The sequence below is a fragment of the Sarcophilus harrisii genome, chromosome 1 (genome assembly GCF_902635505.1).
Source record: "Sarcophilus harrisii chromosome 1, mSarHar1.11, whole genome shotgun sequence".
Classification (NCBI taxonomy): domain Eukaryota; kingdom Metazoa; phylum Chordata; class Mammalia; order Dasyuromorphia; family Dasyuridae; genus Sarcophilus; species Sarcophilus harrisii.
The window spans coordinates 40,072,701-40,088,572 of NC_045426.1; the positions used below are offsets into that span (position 1 = coordinate 40,072,701).

General features: G+C 31.6%; 1 protein-coding gene across 1 annotated transcript in view; it reads left to right on the forward strand.

Annotated features, from left to right (window-relative positions):
- The window catches only part of LOC100915406 (contactin-6), a 415,511-nt gene that overhangs the window by 366,871 nt on the left and 32,768 nt on the right, over positions 1-15,872 (forward strand). Inside the window, exons 16-19 of the mRNA XM_023498129.2 lie at positions 5,380-5,450; positions 13,660-13,894; positions 13,984-14,099; positions 15,385-15,571. Coding sequence (XP_023353897.2) covers positions 5,380-5,450; positions 13,660-13,894; positions 13,984-14,099; positions 15,385-15,571 — 609 coding nt within the window. The remainder of the gene's footprint in view (positions 1-5,379; positions 5,451-13,659; positions 13,895-13,983; positions 14,100-15,384; positions 15,572-15,872) is intronic.

Sequence of the window (15,872 nt, forward strand, 5' to 3'; positions counted from 1 at the left end):
GATTTCTTCTGTGAACATTTTGTCTTTGTCTGGTTTGTATTTTTGTCTTCCCTGTCACATAGTAACTTTCTATGGTCAAGATTTTTTTCCTGTTTCTTTCTTATTTTTTTCCTTTTTTGATATTTCCTCTTTTCTACTTTTATGGTCAAGCTCTGCTTCTCATGTCAAAGGAGCACTGTCTCAAGTTTCTGTGCAGCTCTGAGTTTTGACTTTACATACAGGATGCCCTTATGTTTTATAGAATAGCTTTATCTGCTCATTTTAGGAAACAGTTGGTATCTTAGAAATTGTTTTCTGAGCTGAGACTGGATATTACCCTACTGATTTATTCCACTAAACCGGGCCTTAAGGTCTCAGTTGCCGATTTGCTGTGATAAGACCATATCACTGGCTTTCCCAGACTCAGTCTGAGCTGGACTGAACACTCCTTTCACCCCAGTGAGACAGGCCTTTCTTGAAAATTTTCCAATCAGTCTTAAACTGGAAAGTGATTTCATTCAGTCTGACTCTTTTCAGAACTTGGTTTCATGTGGTTTTCAAGGGGAATGGGAGAGATTGAGCAGCTTCATGGCTTCACTACACTACCCCCAGATATCTATTAATCAGCCTTAAAAATCTATAAACTAATAATGTAGTGTTTGATAAACCCAAAACTCCAGCTTCTGGAAGAATAATTCACTATTTGACAAGAATTGCTGAGGAATTTGGAAATTAGTATGGGAGAAACTAAACATTGATCCAACTTAATATACACCAAGACAAGATCAAAATGGGTTTAAGATTTAGACATAATGATATCATAAGCAAATTATAAGATCATAGGATAGTCTGCCTTTCAAATCTGTGGAGATGGATGGAATTTCTGGCCAAAGAAGAACTTCAGTACATTAAGGAATGCTAAATTGATTATTTTGATCATATTAAGTTAAAACTTTTTGTACCAACAAAGTCAATGCAGACAAGATTAGAATGGAAGGAATAAACTGAGAAAAATTTTACATTCAAGAGGTAAAAGTCTCATTTCTAAAGCATATAGAGAACTTACATAAATTTATCAGAATTCAAGGTATTCTCTGATTGATAAATGGTCAAAGGATATGAACAGACAATTTTCAGATAAGAAATTGAAACTATTTTTAATTATATAAAAAGGTACTCTAAATCATTATTGATCAGAAAAATGGAAATTAAGACAATTTTGAAGTATCACTACACAGCTCCCAGATTGACTAATATGAAGGAAAAAGACATAATGACGAGTGTTGGAATGGATGGGGGAATACTGGGACACTAATACATTGTTGGTGGAGTTGTGAATTGATTCAACCATTGTCTCTACTGGGCCTGTATCACACACAAAAAAATTATAAAAGAAGGAAAGGGATTCACATATACAAAAATGTTTATGGCAGCTATTTTTATAGTGTCAAGAAACTTGAAACTGAGTATATGCTCATCAGTTAGAGAACAGCTAAATAAATTATGGTATATGAATGTTATAGAAGATTTTTTTTCTATAAGAAATGATCAGACATTATTGGTGGAATTGTGAATACATCCAGCCATTCTGGAGAGCAATTTGGAACTATGCCCAAAAAGTTATCAAACTGTGTATACCCTTTGATCCAGCAGTGTTTCTACTGGGCTTATACCCCAAAGAGATACTAAAAAAGGGAAAGGGACCTGTATGTGCCAAAATGTTTGTGGCAGCCCTGTTTGTAGTGGCCAGAAGCTGGAAAACGAATGGATGCCCATCAATTGGAGAATGGTTGAGTAAATTGTGGTTTATGAATGTTATGGAATATTATTGTTCTGTAAGAAATGACCAGAAGGACGAATATAGAGAGGATTGGTGAGATTTACATGAACTGATGCTGAGCGAAATGAGCAGAACCAGAAATCATTATATACCTCAACAGCGATACTGTATGAGGATGTATTCTGATGGAAGTGGATTTCTTCAACAAAGACAAGATCTAACTTAGTTTCAATTGATCAAGGATAGACAGAAGCAGCTACACCCAAAGAAAGAACACTAGGAAATGAATGTAAACTGCTTGCATTTTTGTTCTTCTTCCCAGGTTATTTATACCTTCTAAATCCAATTCTCCCTGAGCAACAAGAAAACTGTTCGGTTCTGCACACATATATTGTATCCAAGATCTACTGTAATCTATTTAACATGTATAGGACTACTTGCCATCTTTGGGGAGAGGGCGGAGGGAGGGAGGGGAAAAATTGGAACAGAAGTGCAAGGGATAATGTTGTAAAAAATTACCCTGGCATAGGTTCTGTCAATAAAAAGTTATTTAAAAAAAAAAAAGAAAAGAAATGATCAGCAGAATGATTTCAGAGAGGCCTGGAGAAAATTACATGAACTGATGCTAAGTGAAATGAGCAAAACCAGGAGATTATTGTACATTTCAACAAGATTATATGATGATCAGTTTTTTATGGACATAGCTCTTTTCAACAATAAAATGATTCAGGCCATGTGCAATGATGAAGAGAGCCATATGCACCCAGAAAGAAGACTGTGGGGACTGAATGTAGATCACAAAATAGTGTTTTTATTCTTTGCTTTTCTTTGCTTGAATTTTGTTTCCTTTCTCATTTTTTTTCTTTTTGATTTGATATTCTTGTGTAGCATGATAATTGTGGAAATATGTATGGATCTGGGGGGGGGGGCAAAGAGAAGGAAAAAAATGGAAAAATGTTTTGCAAAGGTGAATGTTGAAAATTATCTATGCAAATGTTTTATAAATAAAAAAGCTTTCATAATAATAAAAAAGAAGAAGGTAAGAGATGTTGATGTGTCCTTGGAATCAACAAAAAGGAAATTATATTTAGTATTATTTCAGCATATTTTGTTTGAAAATAGTCTATCTGCAATTATGCTCCATTAACAAGAAGATATTAAAGATTCATACCTTTTTCTAAGTACAAGTTTTAAGAATATTAGTGTATAAAGGTACCTTACAGTACAACTAATGAAATTTATTCACTTTAGGAAATCAATAAACAAAAATTAATTGTGTTCTATCATGGCCGACCTTGTGCTGAATGCTGAAGATACAAAGAAATAAAAACATCATCTCAATCCTCAATGAGGTTCTCTTCTAATGGAGGAAAAATACTATAAACAAAAGTATTAATGTGTTTATACAAAGTGAAAATGTTCATAAACCCATTAAATGGAATAGCTAGAGCAAAGCATCTCATGGTAGTCTAGGGCAAGTTCTACTTCATCACCTTGCCTTTTCTTATAGGAGACAAAAGAGATTATTCTTTTTTTTCTATTCTTTCTTTTATTTTCTTCCTTCCTTCTTCCCTCCTTTCTTCCCTCCCTCTCTCCTTTTCTTCCTTCCTTCTTCCCTTCCTTCCTTCCTTCCTTCCTTCCTTCCTTCCTCTCTGTCTACTCTTTCTGATGTATGATTAACTCCCTTTTTCTTTCTGTTAGTCTCTGTCTCTTTCTGTCTCCATCTCTGTTTCTGTCTTTCTCTGTATCCTTTGTTCTGACTCTGTCTCTGTTACTTTCTGTCTCTTTCATTTCCTTTCCTTTTGTTTTTCTTTCTCTCTCTTTCACTCCTTTCTTTTCTTTCTTTCTTTTTCTAATAAAGATAAATTTGATCTATATTAGTAAAGTTCAAGTTAGAATTTTCTTGCTTTTGCACCAGTCATTTTAATGTTTGTTGAACAAAAAATAGTTGACAAGTGATCCTTTCAAATAAAACAAGATGAAAAATGGAATAAATAAAACAATATCACAAAGTAACAAGTTGATATTATTTCTAAAACAACCATTCATTTAATTTACTATTGTCATTCATCAGAACGAAATAAATTTTTAATGCAACAGTTTCAGTGAATCCACAATCTTATCACATCTCTATTCATCACATATCTATGTCTACATATCAGTGATGGAGACCATAACCATATGGTTTGCCTACAGTGCATAATATATCTTGATTTGTTTATGTGCAGTTCAAGTTTGACCTCAGATAATTACTAACTATGTGATCCTAAGCACATCACTTAACACTGTCAGTGTCAGTTCATCTGTAAAATGAGTGGGAGAAGGAAATAGCAAACCATTCTGGTATTTTTGTTTCAAAAAATTGTGTGACAAAGTCAGACACAACTAAGATGACTGAATAATGATTGTAACTATTTCAAAGATAAGTTAGTCCATCTTTGGTGTCATGGGCATTTTATTAAAACTCTTATATCACATAATTTATTGCAATGAATCAATGAAAGAAAATTCCACAATGAGTTCTCTGAATGAATTAAAGCACATAATTATACCCCTCCTTAATAGAGAGAAAGAGCATGAGAGAGAGAGGGAGAGAGAGAGAGAAAAAAAAAAAAAGAGAGAGAGAGAGAGAGAGAAATGGAGGGAGGAGGAAGGGAGGGAGAGAGAGACAGGGAGGGAGGAGGGAGAGGGAGAAAGAGAGGGAAAGAGAGGAAGAGGGAGAGGGAGAGGAAGAGAATGAGACTAATTTTTTATGTAGAAGGGACATTTCTGGATATTTATTTTTATGAGAAAAGACTTGGAAACATGTTATTGGGTTTTTTTTTAAATCTTCCTTCCATGCTTAGCATGATATGAAATCTGAAAAACATCATTTATAATAAGTTAGATTTTTTTTCTCTTAGAACTGAAACAATGATCTTTTCATACATTGAGCAGGTTACGATATAAGAAAACAGTCATTCTGATACTCATCAGTTAATTTCATTTTTCTTTTTAATGTTCATTTGAACTGATTAAAATCATTTTAGTATTTTTATGAATTTTTTATAATGTTGCTCAAGTTAGAAATTATGATACAACAAAATGAAATTATCTTAAATCTTGAAATGAGAAGTGACACTGAGAAATGAGCTTTTCATATATTGTTTATTCTAGCATGTTATTTTTTAGTGAAGGAAAAAATCATTTTAAAAGTTGAAATTTTCTGATGACAAAATAAAAGAAATAAATTGCTTATAGGAAAAAAAAATAATACAGTGCCTCAGTAACATGTTTACAACACAACTGTGTAATTAGTCTGGGAATCAGCAGTGTCACACTTACCATCTGAATGGAACATCATTTTGCCAATTAGTAGATGATGAATAATAATGTCAAATACACGATGTTACTTGTTTTTTTAATTAATCATGGAACCTCCGTGCTCCTATATCAAGCACAATAGTGTCCTCTATCTCAGACTTTTGAATTATGTAAACATAATTTATGCTTATTAAAAATGCAAAACTATTTTACAGTGACCTTATTCAAAACTTTGAAGGTGAAATACCAAACCAAACCTTTTTCAGTAAAACATGGACAAGGATGATGACTGTTCTGCATTTCTTTTTGTAATTTAGTCCCTGTTGTGGCACCAACAACCATTGGTGGAGGTGGAGGAAGTCAATCTGAACTCGTCATTACATGGGAGGTAAATTTAAGTTTGTTTAAATTATTTTCAATAGGAATAAAAAAGATGTCTGACCAGGAAGACTACAAGACAAATAAACAATAATTAAAATAGGTCCTTTAATTACTGTTGAGATAGAAATAAGAAAACTTAATATTACATTGAAATTTGTTAAGAAAAAACACTTTAAAATATCATTAAAAGGAAATAATATGTAATATATAAATCATCCTTGTGAATAAAAATAATTGTGAATAAAAATCATTAAAAAATTTACATTCTTTGATTTTAGGTCAACAGCATTATATGCTAACCTAAAAATAAAACAAAAACAAAACAATACAAAAGCACAATAATCTTTGATTAAAATCAGAAGTTCATAGCTGAAAAAGTATTTAAAGATCTGTTTTTCTCATTTGAATAATGGATAAATATCTTGGAAATTGAAATGACTTGTTTAAGATCATGGCAAATTAATGAAAGTCCCAGGACAAAATCCCCTATCCTGGGATATTTTCTCAAGATAAGATATGCTGCTTCACATAGCTAACACTAGCATTTGGAGGATGAAAGATGGATATTTCGTTTGGTTGATGTTGTCATTATTTGTGGTTAGTTAGGTTTGCTTTTGAAATTTGATAAGAAGATAGTGATAAAGCATCATCTCTGGTAACAGTGTAATTGGCGGAGGATCAAGCACACCAATGAAAATTGGACATAAATCAAGATATGTTACGTATTATAGGCAAACCATTTGGTGTATTAGACTCAATTCTATAGTTTTCTTGCGCATGGCTGATGTCAAGAAGATGCAAACTGTGTTTGGAAAAGGATGTAACCTTTTCTCTTTTCAGCAGATGGGCTGAAGATTAATGAAGCAACAGAGCAAAAATGAGTCCAAATAAACCACTCTATTTTGCTCCTATTTGGGTTATATTCTAATAAAAGTCTGATCAGTTCTGAAGCAGCTCTTATTCCCTAATTCAAGTACAGGGAATTTCCAAAAATACTTCTTGACTCTGAATGAAATACTTGTTTGACCAAAAGCCCTTGAGCCTGCAGCAGGCTAAAACTATTTTTACATGATGACTTGTCTGTCCAAGACACCAACTGCATTGTGAAATCTCCTAAGGCACTGGGGTCAGATAAACCATTTTCTACATGAATTCAAGGGACTTATGGTCGATCCCAGATGTTATTGTATTTCCCTGTGGTAAAAATGCCCTAAAGATTTGTAGAAAATTAACTACATGTAAGAAAGGACTATGCTCACTACATAAATTCTGATAGCAACCTAGATGGAGAGATAATTTTATATATGTGTGTGTGTATTACGTGTATAAATGTACAGTGTATATATTTCAAATGTATATATTCTGTGCCCATCCAAGCATATATATTTATAACACATGCATATATATGTTTAAACACATCTGTGATTATATACCTACATATGTAGGTATATATGTATACATATATATGTATAAAATGATTTAAATCATGTATGTGATATATATTTTTTGGCATAGAAAGCTCTTCTGAACGCTCTGGTAATATCCTTTCCCAGACTAAAGTACAAAAGCACGTGCTCCATAATCACCAACCTTGCTCTTAATATAATAAATTATAAATAATAGATGATTAGGATTTGGAGATTCCTCTTTCTCAGTTTCATTTTTATTAAAAGAAAAATAAAATGGAGAACAAATAATAATTCTAAACAGAAGCAATTTGACCAATTTCATAATTTTCCCATTATAAATATTTAACTTATTAAGACTATATAAATGCTATGTTTTTCTTCTAGTTTTATCACATAGCCAGATCTTTGACAACCTTTGTGTCACTAAATACATTTTACAATTTTAAGTCATTTTTTGAATTATGTAAAATGGACACTGACATTAATTCTCCTAGTGTGCTACAGAGTTTACATAGTGTGTTTAGAAGTTGCATACAAGTTGGGGACTGAAATATTAGAGAGGTGTTACCACTTCTCTAAAAGTGCCAGTAAAAGTATCATTGCAAAAAAATAAAAAATAAAAAAGGTACAATGTCCTTGCAATTACCAATGGACATTGCTTTGATTAATCAAATAGCTTCTCATTTCACTCAACTTAAATACATACAAAAGTGAAAGGTGTAGAGTACATTGCAAAGATCCCAGAAATCTAACTCTGAAAACATGGATTGTCATTCCATCTTTCACCAGTAGTCATGAGCCCTTTATTCAGTTCCTTCATGTTGTAATTCCTTTTCTCTCCTAATTCGAAAATAGGGAAATTTATTTTAGATGGCTTTGAACTCTGTTCTAAAAGAAGATATGTAATCAACATAGACTAGCTATTAGTGTTTGATTCTCCTAGGTTAGAAATCTATCTCCAGTGACTGCAGGAGGCTGAATATAATCATCAATAATACTACCCCCTTCAATATATTTATGTTGACTACCTACCTGAGCCACAGACAATCCTATATTTTCAAGCACATATCTTTTAATAGCTATGACCTTTTGAAGCACAGAATTTTCTACATAGTAAGTACTTAATCATAGTTCAATAAATCATTAGCCATATAGGAGGCACAGAAGATACATGTTTTCCTTGGACTTTGAATTTCTCCTCAAACACTTACTTACTAAGTATGGAATAACCATTGGCAAATTGTTGACCATTAGCCTCAGTTTCTTCATCTATAACAGAAATAAAAAATATTATCTACCTAATAGAATTGTTTTGAGGATGAGATAATGTACTTAAAAAGCTTTGCAACATTAAAGTTATATATATTAAAGAAATTTTAGTTATATACAGCAATTGTCAGAATAACAATTTTTCAGTGGTAATAACTCCCTCTCCAGATGCATTCCTCAGTGTTTTCCTTTCTCACTATGTTTCATTTCAATATAAAAGGAAGCTAACACTGAATCTTTTGTTAGCTTTTTGTCTCCTATTTACCAAGAAAAAGGTAAAGATAGAATAGGTAATTTCATTTGTTTCCACACTCAACAATTTGGATTTAATATTTTGTTTTAAGAACTGACAAGAGCAATCTTAATTGGACTTAACTAACACAAACAAAACATAATTCTTCTCCATACTCTGATAACTGATTAACCATCCTGATTAAATTGAAAATCACACAAACATCAAAATAAATAAATAAATCTTCAAGCTAGTAGCTAAAACTGAAATAAATCTCTGACATGTACTTTCACATTTTGCTCTTCAAGTATAATATAACAGTGAAAGAGAAGAACGAAAATCAGGAATTAAAGGTATAGGAAGCTTTGGAGATTGCATCTATCTAATCTCACAACCAAATATTACTCTTTTCTGATATACAGAAAACAAAGAATTCTCTCCTCCCACCCTCACCACCTGCCATCATCAAGTGGATTCCAGATCAATATGGAAATTTCATTTTTTTTTTAATATTACTTCAACTCTGTCACCAGATAGAATTGATCACTCATTTCCAGAACAGTCAATTTGCTTTTATATACTTTGTCATTTCTTGTAATATCTTAGCTTTTAGGAACATTTTATTCCACTTTTTTTCTTATGGTTTCAGGTTTTCTTTAATGTTTGGTAGAGACATTGGCAAATTCTACAAATTATTTTCATTCTTTATTTTAGAGAAGATAGCATTATAGTTAAATATTACTCAATTGATTACTCCTGTGCGTTTTGTCTCTCTAATTGGAACAATTTCTTCAAGCTTTCTCATCCCAACTTCTTTTCACATGTGAATTTATATATATATATATTTTATAGAAAATAAAACTAACAATGACAATATTTTTTATAATTTTAAAGCATTGGGTCTACCTTTAAACACTTGATATCTATATATTATTCATAACTTCCCTCATTGTCAGGTTAATTCTAAACTCAATTAGCCATTGGGGAAAACTTCTCTAAAGGTTAACATTAATTATGAGCATTATTAATATGTGGACATCATATAGTGTAGGCATTGGACTTGTGATTTACTTGATGTAAGAAATTCTCAGATGAAGGAATCTCCTCTACTAATCAAATTGAAATCTTCATAGCAACTTTTGAATCTAAAGATATAGAGCATCCAATTGCCCAGTATTGCATAACTTGTATGTGACAGGGAAAAGACCTGACCCAGTATTTATTGATTTGAATTGGTTAGTAATGATGCCTTTCAGTCATTTGAAGTACTTTCTATATATTTAGGTTTCTCAAAAAATTATGAATAAATATTGCTCATTCTTAATATAAAAGCTTAAAATATTGATGTACAAAGATAAACAAGTACAAGATTGAACAAGTAGATAGCACAAGAGCTAATTTTAACAGAAAAAAAATAGTAAAAAGAGAGTAGCTTGCTCAGGATATAGCCATAGAGGACATTACTGTATGATATGATAATAAGTTCAAGTCACTCTATCTTTGGACCTTAGTTTTCTTACCAGTGAAATGAGCAGAAAATAAACATCTAATTAACATTTCACCTTTTATAATAAGCTTTTCCTTATCCCTCTCAATTCTAGTGCCTTCCCTCTATTAATTAATTCTTATTAATCCTATAAACAATTATTTTTATGTAGTTGTCTACATATTCTCTGCCTCATTAGATTGTAAGCTCCTTGAGGACAGGGATGATTTTAGGCCTTTCATTGCATCCTTAGGGCTTAACATAGTGCATAATATGTGCTTAATTAATACTAATTGAAAGATTTACTGATGGACTAACTTTATATAAGATTATTTTTCTTCTTGCATTTAATAGGTAACCTGTTATTGTTTGCATTGTCCTCACATGTATTTTTGTCTAAATTGTTCAGTGTTTTCCCCATTATGCATTTCATTCTCTTTACAAAAAAGAAAATTTTATTCCATATCAGAATCATGTATATTTGTCATTAGAATTCCATTCCTCAGAGCTTAGCTATCATCTAGAGGTACAAGTGCTCTACATCAGAATTTCATGCCTAGGATTATAACAATATTTTTGCTAACCTCTTTAGAATCTGCTCTCAATAAATTTAGTTCATTTAAAAGTATGCCTGTTATTTTTTTCTTTCTTTTGCACTGAGAGAATAAGCATTTCTTCCTTTTTCATAGTAATAGCTTCTGAAGAGCATTTCTCTTTCACTTCTTTTTAAAAAATACAATAATGAAAAAGTTACCAACAATTTACCAGCGCAGAAAGAACTACATTACATATTTAAATACTTGAAACTTTTATCACTAATATATTATTCCTTAATGCTTATACTGGCATGTGATTTTTAAAAAATTCATGATATATTTCATCTTTCTGAGCAAAAATTCTCAGATATACTTACTCTGATATACTTTTGGGATTCTTTTTGTTTCTCACTCCACTTTCCATCATATCCATCAAATTCAGTTGTAATGAATATTTTTGTCAGAAAATTAAATCTTAATATATTTTTCTACTACAACTTTCAAAGTTTTTAAACTAACCTACCAAGTTTTTATACCCTCTTTCAAAAAAATATTTAACAGATTTCTCAAATGGGTTAGTCAGGAACCTACTATTGAAATTTACTTTTTTTGTCATTTTTTTTTTGTTTGTTTCCAATCCATCCTCCAAATAATTTCCAAAAAGATTTTCTCCCAAAATAATAATATCATAATGTTCTTTGCTCTATGGTCTCTTGTTACATAAAGAACAAAATACTCTTTTTTTTTGTCATTGAAAGTCCTTTACAACCTATCTCCAAACTAACATAAGAACTTATTAATATGTTGTTAGCCTTTCTATACTATACCCAATTGGTCTATTTGCTCTAGCTATATCGTCTATATCAATATTCACAACTTTATTTATTTTCATATCTATGCCACCTATATAATATATTGTTATGATCTCTGTCTCCATCTATACCAATCTATTTAAATTTTAAACATATCATGCAATGAAGTTTTCACCATTTTTCTAGGTGCCTACCTTTATGTGCCTTAAAATTGTAGAGAATCAGAACTCTAGAGAAGTATACTTAAAACAAGGTGTTAACTCAGAGGAATTGATGAGACAATGGTTATCTAGTTTACATATACTTAGTACTTAGAATGGTGATGTAATAATTCTGTAGTTCACACATATTCAGTATGCTGTAATGATGTAATTGTAATAGGATATATAAGAAATGGAGACAGATAGTCAGACCCAACTCAGACCAAAGGCAGACTGGCAGACTAGCAGATTTGCAGTGGAGAGTGGGTCAGACTATGATAGACACAGATTGTGAAAGGGAAAATAAAGATTTTGGACTTTATTACTGACTATTCTTGTGGTGATCATTCTGCTGAGACCAAGGCTGATCTCAAGGCCCTCCAGAAACTTAGCCCAAACATTACATGAAGTCCTTGTTTATCTAGATGTACATTCAATGAGGTTGAAGAATTCCAACAGGTTCTGATTAGAATTGTATTAATTTGTCATCTCACAGCACAAAAATACAGGCCCATAATTGACATGTATCTTAAAACTTGCTTTTTGTTCCCATTCACAATGAGAGCTCTGTAATTGCAAGGTGAACACTATTTGACATTCTCCAATTATTTAATTCCCTCCTCTGAAGAGACTCTGTGAGCCAAGTTTCTTTCGATTTATTACAAGTTTTTCATGAATTCTGCTTTTGTTTGGGGCAATAAATTCAATATGCATATAATTGCATCCATCCATTATGGATTCATTCATTATTCAATCTAGGAAATCTATAGATAAAAAGTAGAAACAGTAGGTAGTGAAAAAACTGTGTAAATGTTGCCAATTTATTCCCTCCTTTTCCATCATCTGTTTTCTTTCTTCATCATTTCTGGTGATGCAAACAAGATTTACAGAATTCTAAATTTGATCATTTTGAAATTTATATTTCTTTCTTGCATTTTCTTTATTCATTACACTCTTCAAATTTATCTAGGTTTAGTCTTGAGTTATTACAAAAAAAAAAAAAAAAACAATGCTCAAAAGTTTTTCCATGTGGTTAGAAGCTTGAAGATTATCCACTTTCTTGGCCTGTCTTTGGAGAACACAGGACCATCTTCATTATAAGGTTATGTATTGGATGAAAACTTCAGGAAACAAGTACAACTTATATGTGTATAACCTTAAAGAGACATTTTCCAGTATATGTAAATAACTTATCTTTTTAATAATGGGGTTTTATAGCACATTAATCTGAATGTTTTCTAAAAGCTATTACAATTATAATATATGAATTGGTCTTTGGTCCTAAATATGCATGTAAAACTTGAAATATTCTTCATTTAAAGCTTGATCAATTTATCCAAATACATTTGAGAGGGTAAAATTTGAAATTTCCAAAAAAAGTCTAAAGAACAAGAATAAATATATGTGTGTTATTTACACTTTGACACTAACAAGCTATGTGAACTTTGTCTATTTATATGAATTCATTGGACTTTGCCAGTAAAGTTTTTTTTAAGTTGAAATTAGTGAATTCTATGTTCCCTTATACTTCTGATGTATGATTCTACAAAAATGATAATAATTCACCTTAAACATTCTATTTAATTATTAAAGCTTTTTTATTTTTAAAACAATGCATGGATAATTTTTCAACATTAATTGCATAGCCTTGTTTTCAAAGTTTTCCCCTCATTCTTCCAACTCTGTCCCCTAGATGGCAAGTAATGCAATATATATTATACATGTTAAACTATATGTTAGTTCCAATATGTGTAAACATATTTATACAATTATCTTGCTGCACAAGGAAGATCAGGTCAAAAAGGAAAGAAAATGAATAAGGAAACAAAAAGCAAATGAACAACAAAAAAGAATGAGAATATTATGTTATGATCCACACTCAGTTCCCACAGTCCTCTCTCTGGTTGCAAATGACTCTCTTCCTCATAACATCATTGGTACTGGCCTGAATCATTTCATTGTTGGAAAAAGTCTCGTTCATTAGAATTGAAAGATTAACAGGGAAAAGAATGTTTTTGAGGAAGAAAAACTGAGATTACATTCTGGCTTGTAACATTATTTTTTTGTGTGATCTTAGAGAAGTCATTTAATCTTCTAGTTCTCAATGTAGCCATTTATAAATGAGTTGGGCTAGATGACGTTGAAATATCTACTAACCTAACAAAACTAATTTTGGCATAGATGTCAAATAATGACCTATATAATGCCTTTAAAATAAATATTAAAGGACATAATTGCAAGTGGCCAATGTTTTCTTTCCCTTTTACCAAAGTCAATCCCAGAAGAACTGCAGAATGGAGAAGGATTTGGATATATCATCATGTTTAGGCCAGTTGGCTCACTAACATGGACTAAAGCATCAGTGTCTTCTGTGGAAGCCTCAAAGTATGTGTACAGAAATGAGAGTCTTATACCTCTCTCCCCATTTGAAGTAAAAGTAGGTGTCTATAATAATGAAGGTGAAGGCACATTGAGTCCAGCAACCATTGTTTATTCAGGAGAAGATGGTGAGTAGCAAGGTCTCCTGGAATCATCAAATATGTTTTTAAAATGATTATATATTGGATATCAATCACTCCTTTTTTTGTGATCACAGAACCTCAACTTGCCCCAACTGGAGCTTCTGTGCAAAGCTTTTCAGCCTCTGAAGTGGACATTTCTTGGAATTCCATTGCTTGGAACAGAAGTACAGGACGGGTGCTAGGTTATGAGGTAGTATCTGATTAAGTAATTAAAAAAATGTATTTAGAAACCATAACTGACATTTTCCAATTCAGCCATCTAATTTAGCTTTTTATGGAATATTAATAACTTGAGATCAGCTAGTCAGACAATAGCCATAAAATAAAATTTTAATGGGTATGTATGCATATATATGTTTGATTGCTCTCCTAAAGGGATCTAATAAAGACTATATATCCCTTTTTTTGAAATAATGATTTACAAGGCATAAAATAAAATACGAATATTGTTACAAAGATACTAAAAATATTTGCAAATAATTACCATAAGATGTTTTAAAAAGTAAGTTCCTAGACCCAGATTAAGAATTTACTTGCTCTAGAGAAAAGTTCATGTATAAGTTTGTGGAGAAGTTAGTAGATCTCTTATTTTTATCCTTTATTTATTTTAAAAAGAAATTAATATAGAAAATCCAAATTCATCTAGGATTTGGACTGTCTCCAGCAGGGTGTGAAGGGAAAATACAGTCAAGAAGATGGAGGGAATGTGATTCACCTAACACACTCCAACCCTTGTGTCAACTTCATGGTTTCTTGTTTCTTCAGCACTGCTGGCCTGTCTGTTCTGTGGGCCACAATTGTTTGATGGTTTGGATTGATTGATCAATATCTGAGACCCTATATCCACAAGAGTTACTTCCCTATATGATATCCCTGAGTGCTGTGATTGAAAGTAGAACCAGTAGCTAGGATGTACAGAGGCTCCCAGAATTTCTCTGTTATTATCCGTGTCAGTATCAGTTGGCCAGCAGTTGTCACTGATAGGAAAAAGGAAACTGTTTTCTATGTTCACAAACATATATAATCTTATGTCTCTCATTGGAATTTAAGTTTATTTAGAAGAGCTTGCCCAACTGTTATAGAATGTCTTGGATGTAAAGAGGGCTTAATAAATATTTCTTCATTAAATTAACAAATGATACTTGAAATAGAAAAAATATATTTAGAAGTTCTAAAAAGTGATTTTTCATTTTAAAAAATCCTTTAAAAATTTCAATTTTATAAAGAGAATGTCCTTATATATTTTTTTAAAAAAAGAACCTAGTGTTTTTAATCCCCTTTGTTAAATTGGAATTTACTATATTTTTATCTCTTCCTCATAAATATTTGTCTTTTGAATTGACAGTTTCAGATATAAAAAAAAAATGTTGCTTTCCTTACAATCTATAAATTGGATGACCTCAACTCTTATCCTTTCCAAACAAATTCACAAATAGTTAGAAACAATGAGCTTTCCTTTGTTTTTCAATGAATAGGTCTTATATTGGACAGAGGATTCAAAGGAAACCAGTTCTGGTAAAATCAGAGTCAGTGGAAATATAACAACAAAAAGCATCACGGGACTAAAAGCCAACACGCTATACTTTGCAACAGTGAGAGCCTATAATACTGCAGGAACTGGGCCTTCAAGTGATCTAGTAAATGTCACTACTAAAAAATCACGTAAGTATTTACAAAAACCCTATACTTAAGAAGACTGCATTGGTCAACATGTAAATAGATAAACATATAGCATACATTTTTATATAGAACACTGACCCTGGAGTCAAAAAGATCGAAATTCAAATCTGGCCTCAGACCCATAACACCTGTGCAACCCTAGGCAAATTATTTAATCCTGATTGTCTTTATTTCCATATCTATAAAATTAACTGGAAAAAATGGCAAACCACCCTAGTATCTTTGCTTAGAAAATCCAAATGGAGTCACAGAAAGTTGAATAAGACTGAGATAATTCAACAAC